At 39.8% G+C, this 20,251-nt stretch overlaps 1 protein-coding gene across 6 annotated transcripts in view; it reads left to right on the forward strand.

Annotated features, from left to right (window-relative positions):
- Positions 1-20,251, forward strand: part of GBF1 (golgi brefeldin A resistant guanine nucleotide exchange factor 1) — a 99,960-nt gene that overhangs the window by 66,920 nt on the left and 12,789 nt on the right. For 4 of the 6 annotated variants that reach the window (XM_077784608.1, XM_077784607.1, XM_021547877.3 and 1 more), the window contains 16 exons: positions 1,349-1,384; positions 5,198-5,333; positions 6,534-6,763; positions 7,272-7,440; positions 7,625-7,836; positions 8,505-8,603; positions 9,020-9,214; positions 9,531-9,717; positions 10,182-10,322; positions 10,857-10,945; positions 13,746-13,948; positions 14,379-14,502; positions 14,801-14,926; positions 15,478-15,560; positions 17,745-17,981; positions 18,838-18,931. In XM_077784608.1, coding sequence (XP_077640734.1) covers positions 1,349-1,384; positions 5,198-5,333; positions 6,534-6,763; positions 7,272-7,440; positions 7,625-7,836; positions 8,505-8,603; positions 9,020-9,214; positions 9,531-9,717; positions 10,182-10,322; positions 10,857-10,945; positions 13,746-13,948; positions 14,379-14,502; positions 14,801-14,926; positions 15,478-15,560; positions 17,745-17,981; positions 18,838-18,931 — 2,361 coding nt within the window. The remainder of the gene's footprint in view (positions 1-1,348; positions 1,385-5,197; positions 5,334-6,533; positions 6,764-7,271; positions 7,441-7,624; positions 7,837-8,504; positions 8,604-9,019; positions 9,215-9,530; positions 9,718-10,181; positions 10,323-10,856; positions 10,946-13,745; positions 13,949-14,378; positions 14,503-14,800; positions 14,927-15,477; positions 15,561-17,744; positions 17,982-18,837; positions 18,932-20,251) is intronic. The other 2 variants (XM_021547894.3, XM_021547911.3) reach the window with 1 other exon arrangement.

Here is a 20,251-nt window from a genome sequence, read left to right on the forward strand (position 1 = left end):
GTATTGATCTTTAAGAACCTGAAGGTCGCTTTCTCCCTTCTCACCTTACTTCCCTCTTCCTTCTCTTGTAAACACCACCTGAGAGATAGTTACGTTGTGTGCAGCAAATCTCCCTCCACCCATGTGACGCAGCATGGCTTCTGGAGACAGTGCATGCCGTGGTTGCTTTGCAGTGTTGTGGCTGCAGCTGGGGCAGGCTTGGGAGGGAGAGACCCTTGTTTTACTGCGGCATTCACTGACTTGGTGAGTGCCACCTAAGACACCATCACAGCATCCTCTGGAGGAAGGGAGTGGGAGGGCATGGGTAAGATTTGACAGTGAAAACCTGAAAAAAGGAAATATAAAAATTGTCTCTGAAGTGTTGTGTGTCTTGCCTGTTGATCTTAATTATACACATAGCTCCTCCATATACCTGAGAAGTCTTTTGACCCAGCATGCCTTAAAATTATTTTAGTCAAGGTGAATCTCTGAGCTTTATTACTTGGTACAGGGCCACAGAGTTCAATGCTTTCTAAAACTTTTTTCAAGGAGACTGCTGTATATTTTCAACATCTTTTGTTCATGTTTCTACTGAATTTAAGTATGTGTCCCAGCACAATATATGCTAATGGCGGATCAGTGGGGCCAAACTGATTTACAAAATGTGTTAGTACCTGCTAATTCCCATAGAAGATACTTCCATAGAAATACTGTAGGCATGCAGATTATTTGGCTTGGATCAATCATGGTAACCCTGAAAAACTAACTTAGAACAGTTTTCAGTTTTCCATGTTGCTTCATAAACTTAATGTAGCTTTAATTTTTGTCTGCCGTTAATGTTACTTAGTCCAGACAGAGATGAACAGAACATTTAGAAATGCCACTCTTTTGTCCTGTGTCTAAGACAAAATAGTTATACAAAGAGGATAGTTTGAAAGGTAGTGGCTCAAGAATTGCAGATTTATGCAGAGTTACACAGAAAAAAAAAAGACTAATAAATGTTTCCCTTTGCAGTAGAAAGTGTTCTAGGTAAACGTTTGGCTCTGCTCTGGGAGTGAGGAGGAACATAAATCTGAATTTTCACAGATTTTTGGGGTGGATTTTGTTGATAGTTGCCTAAGATGTGTAAATGCATTTCACCAAATAACCTTCATTAGTTGTTACAGTACAGGCAGGTACATAAATGAGATGACTGGATTGCCTTGGTGTCTCCAGGATTCGGATCGTGGACTGCGTTCTCTCTGCATGCTTTTGTGTCTTGAACGCTACTTGGTGTGCTGACCAGTTCCATGCTGCATCTAGAATGAGCTCATGTTTTAGTGTAATCACTTTAATTACTAATCATTGGCCCCTGCCCTTTTCTCTTGAGGCTTACAGTATCTTATGGAAAAACAAACGAGTACAGGTAAGGTGGCTTGTAGAAAAATGAGATCTCATGGATCCTTTAAAAAGAAACTTGTAGTATTAAATTTTTCTTCACCTTCCCAGACCTTAGCTAGGGTTTTATTTGTAAAACCTCATCTATCAAAGGAAGCATTTGTAGTCTTGTAATTTTTTTCTTCTATAATTTTGTGGACATTTCTTTATGCAAAAGTAACTCACATAAATGTAATTGAATCTGTACAGAATTCCAAGATGAATGAACAGTACCTCTGAGCTCCCTCTCATTTCTAAAAATATTTTTTAAATACCAACATCAAATGGTTTTTACCACCAAAAATACAAGCTTAATGTAGTCTCAAGGATGTTGATGATTAGAAAGCTAATGTAACTCTAATATTACCAAGCATGGAAGAGGGAATGAGTGTTTTAGTTAATGTGTAAGAGTCAGGATATGTTAATGATCTGTTAAATGCCATTTAGCTGCAGCATTTAATCAAAAAGGCAATGTTAGGTTTAAAATTTCAGTGTGTTAACATACAATGAGAAACTGGGAGATGCCTTGGAGTTGAAGGTAAAAACAAGATTTAGAAATACTACTTTTAGTTGAAGGTAAACTGTACAAGTGTTTTTTACATTTTTTTATGCTAACATTAAAAGCAAAGAGATGTGAGATTGTTACTTTTTAATTCAAAGAACATCCAGAAGGGATGATGTTACTTTGCTGTCCTTTGATACATGTATTATTTTAGAATTCCCAAATTCAGTGTTTGATAAAACATCATTTAGCCTCTTGACACTGGTGAAATGTTTTAATTAAGCATTTCTGTTTGCTTCTGCAAGTTTTTGAAGCTGTGCAATAGTTTGCTGCATTGAAGTAAAAGGAGATAGCAAAAGAAAAAGGAGGGAGGGCAAAATTCTATGGGTAGTCCTAAGTAGTCCTTTTATTAATTCTAATAAAAGGATACCTGTTTGTATAGAATGTGGAGATTGGATGGTATTAGATGGAAAAGACCTATTGGGTAATCTTGTCTCATCCCACCCACCCCTCCATTCCCTGCAAAAAAAAAAAAAAAAAAGATCTTCCTCCCTCCCCCCTAAAAACCCAAAACAAACAAAAAAACCCCAAAGCAAACAAACAAAAAACCCACACCCATCCCCCCCAAAAAACTAAAAAACCAAACAAAAAACCACAAAAAATGAAATCCACAAAAGAAACCACCCCAACCAAAATCCCAAAAAACACCCCAACCAAAATCCCAAGAAACACCCCAAGGAAAAAAAAAAAAAAAACAAAAAAAAACCAAAAATAAACCAACAAAAAAAACCACCCCTGAACACCTTAAAAGGTCAAATAAACTCAGATTCTGGTCCAAATGATTTGTGGTCTGATTAAATGTTTTGGAATCTTTAAAAATCAAGTAAGTCTTCTTGCTTGCATGACTCTGCTGTTTCCCATCCCTATGAAGCTGCTGTGCTCAGTCTCTGAAAGATGGTGCAGGTTCATTAGAATGATTACAGATGGGCCTGAATCTTATGATGCTCGAGATGCAATCTTGGAAGTTAAAACACAGGACAGTCGCAGAGGGTAGATTTTGGGTCTAAGGAAAAATGCTTTTTTGAAAGGGCTAGTGTTGGTTCGAGGTGATATTTGGTGTTGTATGAAAGGGGAGATTAGAAATGGTAATTAAATAGGTTGTATTGTCTGATAGAATGTTTCAAACGTTAGGTGTTTCTCAGGAGCATGACTGAGGACAAAAGGAGTGGTACATGGTTAGCCTGTGTCACTCTCTCAGCTCCATTTCGGTGATTCAGTTTTGCATCCTGCTGCAAGTAACTTTTAACCTGGCAAAAAATGACAGCAGCATTTAGTAGCTAGAAGCAATGTGTTTTGATACTGTGTGAAACGGATTCTTTTTTTTTGGTCTAATATAATGTTTCCAGTTTTCCTTCCTAATGAAAGTAGTTTGGTATGATGAACCATAAATCTTCAGATCTTACTGTATAAGTTACTGAAAAAAGAGAAAAAAATACAGCTATTTCTGTAATAGCTGGTAGGTAAAACTTTCTGATCTAATTTGTAGCTTAAGCCTTTAATAAATGCAGCTATTGGTAGTATTTAAGGCTCAGAGTTTAGAAATTGGCAGATTAAGAAATTGGCAAGAATCAAAAATAACACATTTTATATAGCCATATGAAGCAGTAAGTAGGAAAGATGAGAGAGGTGATAATTTTGACACAAAAGGTTTGTGATCCATAAGCATTGTAAAATATTTTGACATCTGCAAAATTTTAGTTTTAGCTGTGTGCTTGTAATGTATTTGCCAGAAGCTGTGATTTAGAAGATTCTTAGTACAATATTTGAAAGTAATTCTGAATCTATTAATCAGCACACTCAAGGAAACTGTAGCACAGCTTAAACCTGGGGATTAGTCATCAAACAAACACAACTCGTGGTGTGAAGAATAGTTACACAAATGGTTTACAGCAGTGGGATAAAACATTTTATCAAGCTTTGTTTAAATGGGAAGAAGTACAGGCTGAGGCCATATACAGGGAGTTAGAATTCTACCTGGAAAATTGAAAGAGAAGGAAAAACAGTAGTGGAACCTAGACTATTTATTGGTGTTTAAGAGTAGTAGTAGCTGGAAGGAGGTAAGTTGCAGAAAAAGGAAGACACTGAAGAATATAGCTATTTTCTACATAAGTTAAATCTGATGCTAGAGATACAAGAAATAAGGAATATTATAGCCCAAAATAAAACTTAACTGTGATAAATTTACAAAGAAGAATACTGAATAGAGCCTGGTACTGAAACTTGCTGAATGGTTTCCACAACATGCAAGATACCTGTTCAGTGCTTAAATTTGCACCCAAACTGAGGAGGCGGCAGCATCAGAAAAGCTGACTGCAGCTACCAAGCACAAGAGTACATGCAGTCCTGCACTTGGAGAAACTTGTGTTGTAAGGAACTAGTTTTCATGCTGGCCAGGGCCATTAGCCATGTGACTAAATACCATACTGTTTTTAGGAAGTTCTGGAGCATTTCTGCATGCCTGAAATAGCAGTCCTATGCAGCAAGTGCCACACAGTCTTGCCCTGCTCCTGTTTTTGTTCTTGTTTTCCCAAAGTTCTGTGTACAAACTAGAAGTAGTCAAGAGCTAAGGTTAGGTTTAGAAGAGAAGTCATGACAGAAGACAGATGAAGGAGAATGAGGTTTGTTCCTGAACAAGGGTGGTATTTGCAATGTAACATGTGTCAATAGCAAGTGAAGTGTTAGAAATACTTGTTAATAGTGAGCATGGAGGAATGTGAGCATGGCATTGCTACAAAGATGAAGAGTGAATTGAGGTAAGAGACCAGTGACAGAGCTCCAGCATGCTCATGCTGCATTTCCAGCTTGATATATAGATGGTGGCATTTTAGCTTCATGTCAAACTTAACTAATGCTTGCTTAGATACCTTAAGTGATCCCCTTTGGAAGTCTAGGAGCTTCCAAGAGATTTGAGATGTGTAGGTCTAAGAGAATTCTTTATCCTAATTTAAAGTTGGGAGGTATTGATAGGGAATAGGTAGTGTTGTGATAATTGAACTGTTAAGTATATATTATAGCAGAGTCATGAGTTAGTTGTCCCTTGACTTAGGTGTGGAGTTGGCTAATATGTGGGGAGTTAAGGGATAGTTTGCATGATTTTGAGGTGCTGATTAATTTGTGTGGTATATTTAAGTGCCACTGCCTGACTTTAAAGTCTTTGAGGCAGCCTTTGTGAGTTGGCTTGTGTAATCCATTATGCTATGTAGTTTTGCAACACTGATATTAAGGATTTCTGGTTTTCAGTTGAAAATGAGAGCTGGAGGAATGAGTGAATCATCAAAATGGAAAAAGCAGAAGAGATCACCTAGGCCTCCTCGACATGTAACTAAGGTCTCTCCTGGGACTGAACAGTCAATGGGCAATGCTACTAATACCACAGGTAAGTTGCAATCTTTTTCAAGAGAACAGACAGCATCCATGCTACAGCTTTTTTGACTCTATCTTTATTTCATTTCTCCTAATATATTATTTTGCATTAATTCTTTTCATATTAGTTCTCTGTGACTATAGCAATAAAACATATCATAGCTTTTCAGGTCCAGGAGAAAGAATTCTCAGGAAATTGAATACATATTGATCAGAAAGGCATGGTCCTGCAGATAACTTGTCAGCATTTCTATGCCTTCAGCATGCCTCCCTAGGGGTAGTTTGGACAAAAGAGCACGAGCACCTGGAAAAGTGGCTGAGGTTGTGGATAGCCATGTGGTGCAGAGGAGTTGAAGGATGCAGCAGATAGAAGAGAATGAGAAACAGGAGCAGTGACAAGAGGAGAGCCAAGGGCAACTTGAGGACATAGTCTTAAGCTGCTCCAGGGGAGGCTTAGCTTGGGCATTAGGAAGAATTTCTTCACAGAAAGGGTGATTAAACACTGGAATGGATTGCCCAGGGCGGTGATAGAGTCACAGTCCCTAGAGGTGTTTAAGGACAGGCTGGATGTGGCACTCAGAGCTGTGGTCTGGCTGAAATGGTGGTGTTCAGTCATAGGTTGGACTCGATCTCAGAGGTCTTTTCTAACCTAATTGATTCTGTGATTCTGTAAGGAACACTTAAATTCTTGGAGCACTGTCTCATATGTAGAGACAGAATTTAGTAAAAATTCTTCACTGCTCATATTTCAGATCCATTTGAACTGTAATGAATTTAATTTGTTTAGGAAGAATTAAAGAAATCAGTCCTGCTTTAGAATCGAATCAAAAGTCTCACTGTGAAGGAATGATTAATACTTGATGCAAGTATTTAAAGTGGTTGTGCCAGTGTATTGAAGTACACCTTTTAGACTCTCTTCAGATTCCTACTTCCTCTGCACCCTTTAACTATGTAGGTTAGCTAATTTGCTGAGTCAGACTCCAACTATTGTGTTAAATTTGGAGAGCTGCTAGTATCTCCAGTGTTCATCTATTTAATTAATTAATACCTAGCAAGAGAGATCTTAGTTTATCTGTGTTCTCACATTAGTGTGCTGCTGAGATTATTTGTAGTGTGAAGTAGTAATGAAAGAATTTGTTGCTGTGTTTAATGTATGAATTTGTCTGTTGAGGGGCAGAGCAATACTAATCATTTTGCTTCTGTTTTGCATCAGCAAGTGGAGTTGCTTTCATAGATGGTCCTTCTCCCAGCTCCTCTGGGAGCTCAGAAAATGTTTCATCAGCGGTCAGCCCTGTTACAGACAGTGGGTTGGAGTTGTCCTCACAGACAACATCCAAGGAAGACCTGACAGATTTGGACCAAGTCACTTCTTTGGGACTTAATGCAGGAACATCTTCAAATGAGGCCAAAGTCACTGAAAATCAAAATCAGCCTGAACTCCAGGTACATGAATATAATTTGCAAAGAAAATTCCAACTCCCAGCACAATCACTTCTCCCCACAACAGTAAATGCTATTGAGAGGTTCATAGAGCCACAGGGAACTTTTCTGAGCTTTCATATTTTGAATTATAGAAATGCTAGGAAGGCTTAAACAGAAGTGTGCTGAAGTTGTATAGCATTTTAAAAAATGACCAAAATTTTTCTCCTCAGAGGCAGTAAGAACTGAAAGGTTATAGGAGTATTTTTGAGGTAAAGTCCTTAGTCTCACAACCTAGAGTTATATAAAGCAGATAAGAACTTGATATAAGTGGAAGGGTAAAGAGGGTTGCAGCTTATGTAGAGGCTCTCTTTTCTCTTAAATTTTATTTTTATGATACTCTTTTGTTAATGATCTGTGTTGTTTTAATAGTTACAGATTAACTGCAAATAATTGAGATTTTTTTTTTTCACTTGTCTAGTGCTTAACTCTTCTTTTGCTTCTTTCATCCTCAAATGATGTTTCAATGAAGAATGAAAGCCTGAGGGAGGAGAAGGTCCAGTCAGCTTCTGTTGAGTCTATCCCTGAAGTCCTAGAGGAGTGCACATCTGTAGCAGAACATTCTGACTCTGCCTCAGTTCATGACATGGACTATGTAAATCCCCGGGGAGTACGTTTTACTCAGTCTTCCCAAAAAGAAGGTGAGAGGTGGGCAGTGTTGCTAAAGTCCTGCTTCATTTCCACTGTTATATTTCATTTCCTGCTAAGAGACTGATAAGCTCCTATTCCTTAGTGGGCCTGTAACAGTTAAATTTTTAACACTTGCTAGGCACCTGTGAAAAGCAAAACGAAAATTTAGATTGCTAATCTCTCTTTTTTGTTTAGGAGCAGCTCTGGTCCCATATGGGTTGCCATGTATTAGAGAACTGTTCCGCTTTCTCATCTCACTCACCAACCCTCATGACCGCCACAACTCTGAGGTGATGATCCACATGGGGCTGCAGCTGCTGACTGTTGCCCTGGAGTCAGCACCCATTGCAAACTGTCAGTCCCTCTTGGGACTCGTGAAGGAGGAGTTGTGCCGGCACCTGTTTCAGGTGAGTCTGGCTTATGCTTGCATGGACTATGGCACTGAGGAGTCAGATACGAATTTCCATCAGTGTATTGAAGTTTAGTATTGTGAGGTTTGGCAGGTCTGCAAACAAGCTCTCTCCTGCACTGCAATGAGAGTTCTGAATTGTAGCAAATGGCTCTGTTGCAAAGCCAGAGAGGTTGTCATACTATTTTCTGCAGACCAAGGCCAAGAAGGATGAGTGTGATTTGAATGAACTGTTACTGTGGGTTAACTTTGTGTTTTGATATAATTTGTTTTGAGGTAATTATGGATGTAAGTTATCAGCTTAGTAGTAGGCAGAACCTTTGGCAGATACCAAGCTATTAATTGCACTGGGGTCATCTCAGAGGCAGGTCCTCTTCCAAACTCCTTCACCACTAAGAGTCTCTGTGGGTTTGGCAAAAGAACCAAGTTGTAGTAAGTAAAGTGTTACCATGCACAGATGAGAATTAAGTATTTTCATCCTCACTGGCAGAAAGTAGGGCCAGAAGGTTGAATAAGGGATTGTTTTTTAAAATATCATTGCTATGGGTGACAGTGTGTGGATTTTGGTTGGTTGTAGATGATGCCTGCAGTGCCCTAGTACTGCTACTTATAGAACATAATGACTTGCCTTTGTAATTCTTAAAATTCTTTTTGTTTCTTGTTCAGCTACTGAGTGTTGAACGGCTCAATCTGTATGCAGCCTCCCTCAGGGTGTGCTTTCTTCTCTTTGAGAGCATGAGAGAGCATCTGAAATTCCAACTGGAGGTGAGTTTTTTGAGTATCACTGGGTGCCTCATAATAGTTTATTTGCCTTTAATTAAATGCATATATCTGGACAATAAAATAGAGTCTAAGTGTCAAATTATGTTTGTATAAATGACTCAGTGTTATGGGTAGGCTGTGTAGGCTTTTTTCTGTTGGAAAATCAAATGTCTGGATTAGAGAGTGGTGTACTGTGCTGCCTGCCTTCAGAATGTTTTTTTTAGAGCTGTAGATCCAGGTGCACTGAATAGTAGAACTTTTTGAAACCTTTTTACAGCCTCCTTCAGAATGAGCTATCATTAAAGATGGAATGTTATGGGGGAAGGTGAGGCTTAAATCTCCCTCTGCAGTCCTCAAAGCTATTCACTATCCTGCTTTTTTTTCTTTCCTTAAACTGAGCTGCCCTGTGTTTCTGCCAGATGTATATCAAGAAGCTGATGGAAATAATCGCTGTGGAAAACCCAAAGATGCCCTATGAAATGAAGGAGATGGCTTTGGAAGCCATTGTTCAGCTGTGGAGGATTCCCAGTTTTGTGACTGAGCTGTACATTAACTACGACTGTGACTACTACTGTGCCAACCTCTTCGAGGAGCTCACCAAGCTGCTCTCCAAGGTGCTGAACCGGGAAGGGGCAGGGAGGGGCAGCTGGTGACTCAGGGCAGCACTTAACAGGGGGAGCACTCAAAGGGTCTGGGGTGAGTTTGCTGTGGAGATGAGGAAGGCCTTTAACATTTGGAAGCAGAAGAGAAAAAGAATAGTCATGAAGCTTTAATAATGTCATAGCAAATAAACCATTAAATACAAGCTAGAAAGCTTAGGGTGTTCTGTTCTAGTTTTTTGCCTTCCTCAAGCTGTGGGGGAAAATTTACTTGCCCTGTCATGGTGAGAGAGACATGAAAGTTGACAAATACTTACATGTTATTTTCCAGAATGCCTTTCCAGTTTCTGGACAGCTGTATACTGTCCATCTGCTGTCTCTGGAAGCATTGCTGACAGTGATAGATAGCACTGAGGCACATTGCCAGGCTAAAGTGCTGAGTAATATACATCAACAAGAGAAGGAAGTTGGCAAACCCAGCCCAGAAACCATCAACACCACCAAAGAAACAAGCAATAGTAAGAATACATTCTTTGATATTTTAATATTAAGCTTAGTCTTGTGCTAAACTTTGAGATCTCATTTTGGTTGCTGACATAGTGAACTCCTTAAATACATGTTTTCAGTCTTCCTGTTGCATGTTTTATAACTACACACTGATGTTAATAACCTTGCTGTTTGTAAAATCTGCAGAGATCAAAATTTGTTTCTCATGAAGCTTTATATAAAGGCCGTGTCAAGACTGGCAATCACAATAGAATGAGGGTATGCCATGGAATTCATGTAGACAAAATATTGATACTGCAAAGTCGTGGTTACTAGAAGGTTCAAGCACATGTTCAATTTAGAGTGATTATTTCTCTGTTGATAGCTTTTTTCCTTGGCTTTTGGGTTTGTTTCTCTCTGGGTGTTTGGTTTGGGATTTTTTTGTGGGTTTTGTTTGTTTGCTTGCTTGTTTGTTTGTTTGTTTTAACTTCTACAGATATTGAGAGAGTATTCAGTGAGGGAAAATCTTCCAGTGCAGTCTCAGAGCCAGCTGGGGCATGTCCTCCCACCAGTGGGTGCCTTATGGCTGACCAGATGAAGGAGAGCTGCATGGAATTGGAAGGAGGAAGTGAAGCAGGTAATAGCCTTGGCAGTACCCTGGGTGTCTATATCCTAAGAGTGGTCCTGACATTTGCTGACAGTCCTGCTATAGTGTGGACCATTGTAGCTATTGTGTTCAAAACTGGAAGGAGGTATATGGTGAATGTATGTTTATTATATATGAGCTATTTATGCCTACTAGGTGTTGCATGTCTTGCATGAGGAATTAGATCTGATGGGTTACTTTGTGTCGAAAGTGTGTGAATTCATAGCAGTACTTAGAGTTTTGAAGGAAGTTAGGGGTTCTCCAGGAAATCAGTAATGTAAATAGACAAAATAGCCAGAAAAATAAATCTTGTGCCTGTGTGAAGTTGTCTGAGGCAAGAAGCTACTATGCAATAATGAAGGAAATGTGGGTGGGAGGAATGTAGTAATTGAATTGAAGTGTGACTGCCATTTGCAGGACAGCATATTGCAGCAAAGACTCCATGACTGAAAGTTATGGGACACTCTCATGTCTGAGTGCTATGCTGGGGATAGGTTTGACTTTAATGATGCTTTGTCATTCCAGCTGAGAAGAGTACCCCCAGGAAACCTACTCGATTTTCTTGTGTCCTTCCAAGTCCTCAGGAACTTATGCAGATTAAGAACAAAAAGAAGGTATGGTTTGAAATACACTACAGGTGGATCTTTGAGTGTTCTCATTTCCCATCCCATGTGGGCTTTACATGACTGGTCATACCTCAGAAATTTTGAGTTCTGGTCTCTGCTGATCAGAATTAAAGAGTCAGCCACTGAAAATCCTGCTACACTATAGAGACAGCAATGATTATTACCTGTTCTGGTTTAGTTGTCCTGAAAGCTGCAAGAGGTTTTGGGGAAATTTTGTGGCATTGTTTGTAAGCTAGGTCCATCTGATTTCTGGGTGGGAAAGTCTCTGGATTTTATTTTTATTATATGGAGATAATCAAGTACATTGATCAAAAAAGGCATCTTCACTACTCTTATCAAAGATGTAAATGGGGAGCGGACCAAGAGGCCTGTAGTAGAAATTAACTGGTCTGCTATTCTGATTTGGTAATTCCTGTGTTTGCTTTGTCATAAGGATGACCAAAAAATTGTTTTGGTTGTGGTTAAGCCACTCTTTCTTTTCAGAGTCTGTTTTCTTGAACCTTATTAGTCCAAGTTATAGTCTAAACTTTATACAACTTTTCCATTCCCTGAGTGGTTCTAGTCTAGGCCTAGTGTAGGTAAAAGTACTCCATGCTAATGTCTTTGTATTTATCTGCTGTCCTGTGTCAAATACCTGGTACTGGCCTGCTCTTTCACCTCCAGAGACAGTGGGTGAATATATCATAAGTCCCCAGGGGTTACATGGGACTATTTGGGTTTTGTTGTACGTTTCTTCAGATTTTTTCCATTCACGTATGTTCTTTGTACATATTTTGTTCTCTTTGCACAACATATGCATAAGGTAGGTTCATTTCAGGTGTGAGAGATTACTAAATTTCAATATGAAAATAATGCATGTTCTGGATGAAACATGAGTGGCCATATTAGTTGTGGGTATGGAGATGATATAGGAGAAAAGAAATTAAGTCTTTGAAGGATTTACTGGTGGTAAAAAGAGAAAGGGTTTTTTATTTCTATCTGACTAAAAGGCTTCTGGCTTCTCTCTCCAGCATAGGGGGTTTTATTTTGCATTTTTGTCATGGATTGATGGTCATATTTGTCTAAACTTAATCAGAAATAGAAGAAAATACAATACTTCTCTTTCCTCTGCTGCCATACTAATCTGTGCTTTGTGATTGACTCTGGCAGTCTCTGGATCTGAGTGTAATTTAAAGCATTGGTTTCTCTCTAGGAAGTTTACTGCAGTACTTGGAAACCTTTTTCTTTACCTGCAACACAGTGCTGCAGTGGGGTAATGGTAACTTGCTTCCCCAGCCACAAGGACAGTGAGGGGAAGTGATCATCAGTGCAGTATTCCAAGGAACCACTGAATTTTGCCCTAAATCTTGCTTTCATAGCAACTTTGCTTGATGGACTTATGTGAAAATCCATTGCTGAGAAGGGGGCTTGCATAGTGCTTCCTCTGTTCTAACTGAAAACCTTTGGTAATTCTCTGTCTTTCCTCTGCTGGAAAACAAGTTTAGAAGAAATCAAGAGTAGGGGGCAGGAAGATGTTACAAATCTTTATAAATCTCTGAGTTTGCCTAGGGAGAATTGTTCTCTGACTCTACATCTCCTAGTGGTTTCATCCTAAGCACATAAACAGGGCACAACAAACTCTCAGTTTTAGTTATGTTGATGCTGACCTGGCACCAGCATGTTCTACTTCCTTTAACCTCTGAAGTACTGAAAATTACCAAATTGGAAGGAAGAAAAAAGCTAAATAAAAGCAGAAAACAAATTGTGCATCAAACAGAAAGTTTTCTTTGATGTTGCCAAAGGTGGTGGAAGAAGCACAAGACTGACCTGATTGTAAATGCAGTGCAAACTGCCAGTCCAGTCTCCTTTCAAGTGGTTTTAGGAAGTCTGTGGACTTAGCATGCACTCTATGCTATTTCAGGGTCTGTGTTTCGTTGCAGTTTTGAGGATGCTCACCCAGGCAGGGAAAGCAGAGACCAGAGGGTTGGTGGCTTCTGAAGTACTAAGAAACCCAGGGGAGCTAGTAATCATGATGGTCACGAATTTAGTTCACTAGGTCATTGCTAGCAGTCTGATCATGACAGGAGCTAACAGGGAACTGACATTTATTCTGGTTCCTTAGTAAAGTTCATACCATTGTTTGTGCTTTTGGTTTTTCTGAACATCACCAGGAACATTCAGTTAACCCTTTCTTAGTTGTTTCTTTACACTGTGACTATGGTACAGTCTAGTTTCCTAAGAGGGCAGATTAGATTACTTCCTTTCAGAACCAAATATGTATTCTGCTCTTCCCATCTACAAATAACCTTGTCAGGCTGGAATACCTGATGTTCCTGAGACCATCTCTTACACATGTTGAATAAGTGCTGAGGATTCTTGCTGCCTGTCTCCTAATGGTGAGGTAGTTATGAGAACCTGGAGCCAAAGGGACAGGAGAGGACAAGAGAGCAGTGCTGCTGTTGTAACTGGGTAGGGCTGATCTTGCCACTTGCCTGGGGTTTATCTGCTGTGCTTACAAATGAGAGCAAGCGAGGCATTTGAAGTAGTGGAGCTTATTGCTTGGTTAGATGTTAAAGCTTTTTGGAGATGGCAGCTCATGCTTACTCTGTCCAGTGCTATTTGATGGTAAAACCTTGTGATGAATGCAGGTTTTCTGTCCTTCATTAGCCTTTTTCCTGGGTTACACAGTACAGTAAACTTGATCATGCTGAGGCTGATTTTTCTTCTGTTTTGTTTTTGGTTCAAATGCCAAGAACAATTTAAAATGAGAAAACACTTCAAGCTGTAATTATCAGAATGTCTCCTGCAGCTCCTGATAACCGGTACAGAGCAGTTCAACCAAAAACCAAAGAAAGGGATACAGTTTCTGCAGGAGAAAAACCTTCTTGCCACCCCCATTGACAACAATGAAGTGGCCAGGTGGTTACGGGAAAATCCTCGCCTGGACAAAAAGATGATTGGGGAATTTGTGAGTGACCGTAAGAACATAGACTTGCTGGAAAGCTTTGTTGGGTGAGTATGCTTCTGTATCTCTTCAGTCAGGAAACAGTGAAAGTTAAGAGTTTAGTAATAAATAAAGCAGTAGAATAGGTAGTTCCTGGAGGCATTGGGTTTCTATCACTTGATTCTCTCTGTACTCCATGCCTTAATTCTGTGCATCTCTTGCATATGGTAACACCTTAGATATATTATATAAGTATGATATTTGAGTGCCTTTCAGCAGGGCCAGTCTCCAGGAAGACTGGAGAGATAATTACGTACATAATCACTTGTAAGATTGTTTACTCTCCTTTATTGTATACCATGGCTGTTCATGGTATATTTCCTTTCTTTTCTCCTCACCCTACTCTCTGCTGTCTAAGCAAACAAGATTGTAGTTATTAAGTTTATCCTACCTTTCCCATCCTGTTTCAGGTTCTCATTGAATTCATTGTTTTTACAGGACTTTCAGCTTCCAAGGTTTAAGGCTGGATGAAGCTTTACGACTTTATCTAGAGGCCTTTAGATTACCAGGAGAGGCACCTGTAATTCACAGACTGTTAGAAGCCTTCACAGAACATTGGAGGGTGTGTACTTGGTTACAGAAAGCTCAAAACTGTGTCCTTTCTTGTCCACCTGCTTGCCATGGTGGACATGTCAGATCAAATGGTCTATATAACTGTGCTCTGCAAGCAGCAGCTGTTGTTTTGTAGGAGCTGGCAGTGGTAACTAGATTCCTGGGCTGCTTTTTAGAAGCTGGAGCCAGAACCTGAGATTTTTGTTTGTCCCAGAGATGATTCAGTACTGTGGTTAGGAAAATGGCTGTTTTGGTCACTGATAACACCATTCCTGTAGGATTAATTTGTGCATATATTTGCCTTTCAGAAATCAAATGGGTCTCCATTTGCAAATAGTGATGCCTGCTTTGCCCTGGCCTATGCAGTTATTATGCTGAACACTGACCAGCACAACCACAATGTCCGCAAGCAGAATGTCCCAATGACTCTGGAGGTAGGTGTTTCCAGTGCAGGCATCTGTCTTCCCTGGTTTTGAAAACGGTGTAGTATCTCTTTTTATCTCAGTAGCATTGTCTCTTTTCTTTGGCCTTCTTCACTCATGTACACAGTAAGCTGGAGAGAGCAATTTGAGAGAGTAGCTGTAGGCAAGAGACAGCAAATTCTTAGCAAATTCTTCAAGAGGTTTGTGTTTCTGTGAGCAATCCGTATCCTCAGACATAGTAACATAGAGAAGATTGTTCTGCTGCTGTGGGCTTCTACAGAGTTCAGGTCATGTGAGTGCCAGTGCAGTGGTACAGGCCTTCCATTCTGATGTCCAGCCTCAGCTAAGCACGTGTTGTGTCTCTGCTCTTTCCTTGTGAGCATAGACAGGAGATGCTGTGCACTACTCCCACTAATATAATTTACCTTTGAATTTTGAGTCTTCGTGTTGAAGAATGCAGGAAAATCTCCTTCTGGCCCATGAAAAAGAAGTGGAGTACTGATCCTAGCCAAACAGTCAAAGTTGCAGATACCAGGAATTAATGCTGGTGTAACTTTTTTCAGGAGTTTCGGAAGAACCTGAAAGGTGTGAATGGAGGCAAAGATTTTGAACAGGACATCCTGGAAGACATGTATCATGCCATCAAGTAAGACTCAACCTGCCCATCCCCATGTATGCAGAGAGCAAAGCAGAGTTATTGGGTCAGTGAGATACCTGGAAAATATGGAGAGAGACTCACCAGTCATGTGCCTGTTTGTCACAGACCAAATTCCAGCTCCATGTGAGGTTGTGGTAAACAAGCCTGTTACAGCACATGGATTTGTATCTTGGATTTTTGCCATGGTAGCTTAAACCAGATCTTAAAATAAATTTTAAAAATTGTTACTTCTGTGAATGTGGAAAATAATGGCTGAGCAAGACTAGCACATGTGAAATGCTGTATCTAAGAAGGCTTTATTCTCCAGACCAGGCCTTTACAGCTTTTTAGAACTTTTTATGTGGTTCAAGAGATAATCTCATCCCCAGGGCAGCACTTGTGCCCTGACACAATGTGTCCAGGTCTCTGTTTAACATATTCTGCTTAACAAATACTGCTTATGGCACACAGAGCAGTATTTGAGGAGAATTCCTGGTGGCTTAGGCCCTTAAGTGCACAAGCTAGCTTTGGGTGGGAAGCTTTAATAACAGCTCAAAAAACAGTAAATCGATAAATCCAGGCCCAGCCAATTTGAAGCTGAGAGGATTACATCTCTGAGGAGACAGGATGTGACTGAGTCTCAGCAGATTTCCATCTGCAGTGGCAGGCAGTAGCTGGTGCTGGAAGCAGGGCAGTGTGATTGGGCTAACCCTCCCTTTTAAACCTTCTGCAGGAAGGTGGGGTGATGCCTGTACTGAATATCTGGAAATTCTTCAAGATGTAGCTCTACCTTTCAAACAGAGCTCTAGTTTTGATTGGCCTCTCTCCCCTGAGGATGTTCTTAATGTTTTGAATATTACACTGAGCATATACACATATGTTTGTTACCCAGTGCCTCTATCCCAGTCTATTTCCCTTTATCTCCCCTTCACCAGATATTTCAGCTTTGCCAGTATGGTCTGTGATTAGGATAATTGATGTATCATTTCAGTATTGCTCCATCTCAGATTGCCCCAGTGTCATAGTTGAGATTGAGGAACTATTTATTTGTATTATTAGGGGAAAAAATAACACTGCCATCTCTATGAAGTAGTGTGTGATCTTTTCAGGGACTTAGCATTTCACTTTTGACCACATTTTCGTTTCCTGAAACCTTCCAAGTAAACTAATTCACTTGCTTCTGGTAATTTCAGTCATATATGAAATTTTAGAAATAATGCACTGTTTACTGCAAACTTACTTCCCTATATTATCCCAGTAATAACAGCTCTTGTCAAAATATGCCAGCACCTGAAGCTGAGAATAGCTTATTTCTTATGCATAAATCAGGAGCAATTTTTATAGTTGTTAGCACATGAAAATTGCCTCTTTGGCAATTGAAGTATGTTATTTTTTGATTGTTGCAGAAAGGACTCTTCATATTTGCTGTAATCTGCTATTCTTAGTGGCTTTGAGGCTCTTGTTCACTTAGTTGGTAATTTGCAAAGGATTTTCTCTTGTGCATTGATACCCAAGTCTAGAGAGTAGGAAATTAGGCTTTGTGTGTTTTAGTCTAGGATTGCAAGCAGGATTTGGCATTAATCATAATTGTTTTATTACTGTATAGCTTCATCCAAGTTAGAGTAAGGAGCTGTGGTATGCTGGTTATAAATCACCCATCATACTTTTGGTTTCTTGGTTTTTTAAATTTCATACTACTTTCCTTTCTAATATTTGATTTTGTTAAAATATGAATATTTCCATTATTCTTATGCAAAGATACTCTTGCCTACTGGGTGACTGAATGTAACGATTTAATTTTAACTGGGAATAGTGGTATGAAGAGAGCACTCTAACAGGGTGAGAGTTGGATGGAGGTTGAAGCTTTGTCAGTGTGCTGTCCAGAATTTCCCATCATTTAATGGCAGTAGGTGTTGTGTTTTGCACTTGTAGCAGTAGCACCTGCTTCTTCAATACTGATTATACACAGTTGCTGCTGTGTGATTCTGAGAACCACCAGACTTTATATTCAGGATATCTAAGAAGGACAGGCAAAGCAGGGAGGCCTAGGAAAACAGAATGTTTCAGGAGCTGGCAAAATCATTTCAGAATAGGTATTGCTTAGCTCTGGGACTACGTAATGAAAGACACTGTGTAAATGTTAGGTTTGGCTCAGAATGAAAAATTCAATCTTTCTGCTTTCCTCCCTTGTAGAAATGATGAGATAGTGATGCCAGAAGAACAGACGGGTCTGGTGAAGGAAAACTATATCTGGAATGTCCTGCTCCATCGTGGTGCCACTGATGAGGGAATATTTCTCCACGTGCCTCCTGGAAGCTATGACCATGACCTCTTCACCATGACATGGGGACCCACCATTGCAGCACTTTCTTATGTTTTTGACAAGAGCTTAGAAGAAACAATAATCCAGAAGGCTATCTCTGGTTTCAGGTGACTCTTACCTTCATAAAGACCCAGAATAGTAAAAGTGGGACCATTGGCTCTTGTTTATCTGCTGGAGAGACATCCCAGTGAATATCAAATATTGCTTTTCCTAGCAATTGAAAAGCACTTTTTGATGACCTACGATTCTCTAGTGTTCTGTCATTTGTGTCAGTTCATCCCATCCTGGCCTCTCTGGCTTGCCAGTCACTGTTTGGCTTGACTGCTGTGCTGTAATAGATTAAAGTGCCCAGGGTACATATTTTTAAACTCCAACCTGGTTACATTTAAAGGACCTACTGACACAGCTAGGCTGTTTAGAAGTGAGGGGGAAAAGTCACTCAACTGGCACAGTGATGCTGACAAAATCTCCATGTAGGAACAAAACCTTTCATGTTTATAATCCCATAGCTGTGGCTGAATGGGATGTGGTTTTTTGTTTTTTTTTCCTTCCAAGATAACCAGTACTCACATACTTGCCATCTGTGAGCAACTCTATTGGAATGTTTTAATGCTGTAACCATGATATCTTGGAAACTGGACTTCAACACTACCATCAATCTCAGCAACTCTCTTATGTTAGGACAGGAGGTTGGATATAATGCTCAGGTGCAAGTGGTCTGTCTGTTTAGACTAATTTCTTTAAATTGATCCTTGCATCAGCATAGACAAGTATCAGTATCTGTGGATAAGGATTGAGCTTATTTAAGCAATAATAATACACTTCTATACATAAGCATTCATTATGCATGGCTGGAGAGGAAGGTCTAAAATGTCAACAGAGAGGGTGTCAGATTTACTGTCCTGTAGACAGACTTGCCTGTACTGACTTAGTACATTATTTTCTGTTTTCTTCTTTTCCCAGGAAATGTGCAATGATTTCTGCTCACTATGGCCTTAGTGATGTGTTTGACAATCTCATAATTTCTCTCTGCAAGTTTACAGCTCTCAGCAGTGAGGTAAGCTTGCAAAGAGGCAGAAAAAAGCATGACTCCTACTACACTGGAGCTCTCTTCCTCTGTTAAGCAGCAATATTTGCTTATTTTAGTTATCGTTGTATATATATGTATCTGTCAGCCCCTGCCTAGAGTTTTCTGGAGGAAGTAATGGGAAATGTGTAGTGAATCTGGACTTCCATAGGACAAGTTCAAATATGCAAATTTTCTTTTACTCATAAATATCAGTTTGTGCAGAACAGAATGCCTTGGTGTAGAATTGTTTATTCACCTATTTGATGTGAAGAGACTTTAATCTTCCTGTGATCCCAAGCAAGTTCATACATTTCAGATACTGACTATTCAATTACAGGGTTTATGCAGTGCCAAGGGGGACTGTTTTGTGAGATGTACTTCCAAAGCGTAGGAGCTATGTAGATGCACAGCATAAACATAAAGGGGTTAGAAAAAAAAATGCATTGAATTGTTAGTTAGGGTGTGGACTCTGGTAATAAGATCAGCTATTAGCCCCACATTTGGCAAGCCCTGAAGACTCTTTCTTTGGGATGTACCATGAGAATAAACTCAAGGTGTTGTGATTAGTGTAAGCTTTATTGTTCAAATCTATTTCTGTGTTACAACATCTGTCTGTTTTTCCCCAAAATGTTTAACAGACAGTGTGTGGCAGACTGTGCTTTGTGCTAAGAGTAGCTGACAGCAATTCCTGTAAGGGGTCAGAACTCCCAAAGGATCTCACAGTATTGCTCTCAGAACCTGTCCAAGACCCACAGTGAGGAGAACAGAATTGCTACACATATAGGAAAGGGAAACAAGATGATGTCAGGTGAACAAGACAGGTGAATTTTTTAAAAGGCAAAGAAATCCCAAGCGGAGGGTTTGCTTTAGATTCCCTCTTCCTCCACAGCTCACAACAGTAAAGAACACAGTATTCAGTCATCCTCAGGCACACTAGACCTTGAGACTACCAGTAGGTAACACAAGCAGAGGAATGTCTACCATGAAACAGTTTGACACAGATTTACACAGCAGAAGCAACTAGACTAGACTAAACCCTCAGATGCAGCAGTTATTGCCAGCTGCATCCCATCTAGTTGTGAGACTGGAATCTGGAGCAGTCTGAGGTCTGAGTTAATCAAGTAAACATGTCTTTTGGTGATGACATAGAATCAGGGACTTCTGGATTTGAAGAAGGCTGAGTTCTTATCTTTGGCCAGATTCAAAGTACATTGATTACTTTCTGCTGTCCTAAATTCCTGTAAGGCTTGGAGACAGTAGTGAAATAGGATAACTGAACAAATATTTAAGAGTCTGGAGGAAGTAAAG

This window comes from Lonchura striata, chromosome 7, assembly GCF_046129695.1.
Source record: "Lonchura striata isolate bLonStr1 chromosome 7, bLonStr1.mat, whole genome shotgun sequence".
Taxonomy (NCBI): Eukaryota; Metazoa; Chordata; class Aves; order Passeriformes; family Estrildidae; genus Lonchura; species Lonchura striata.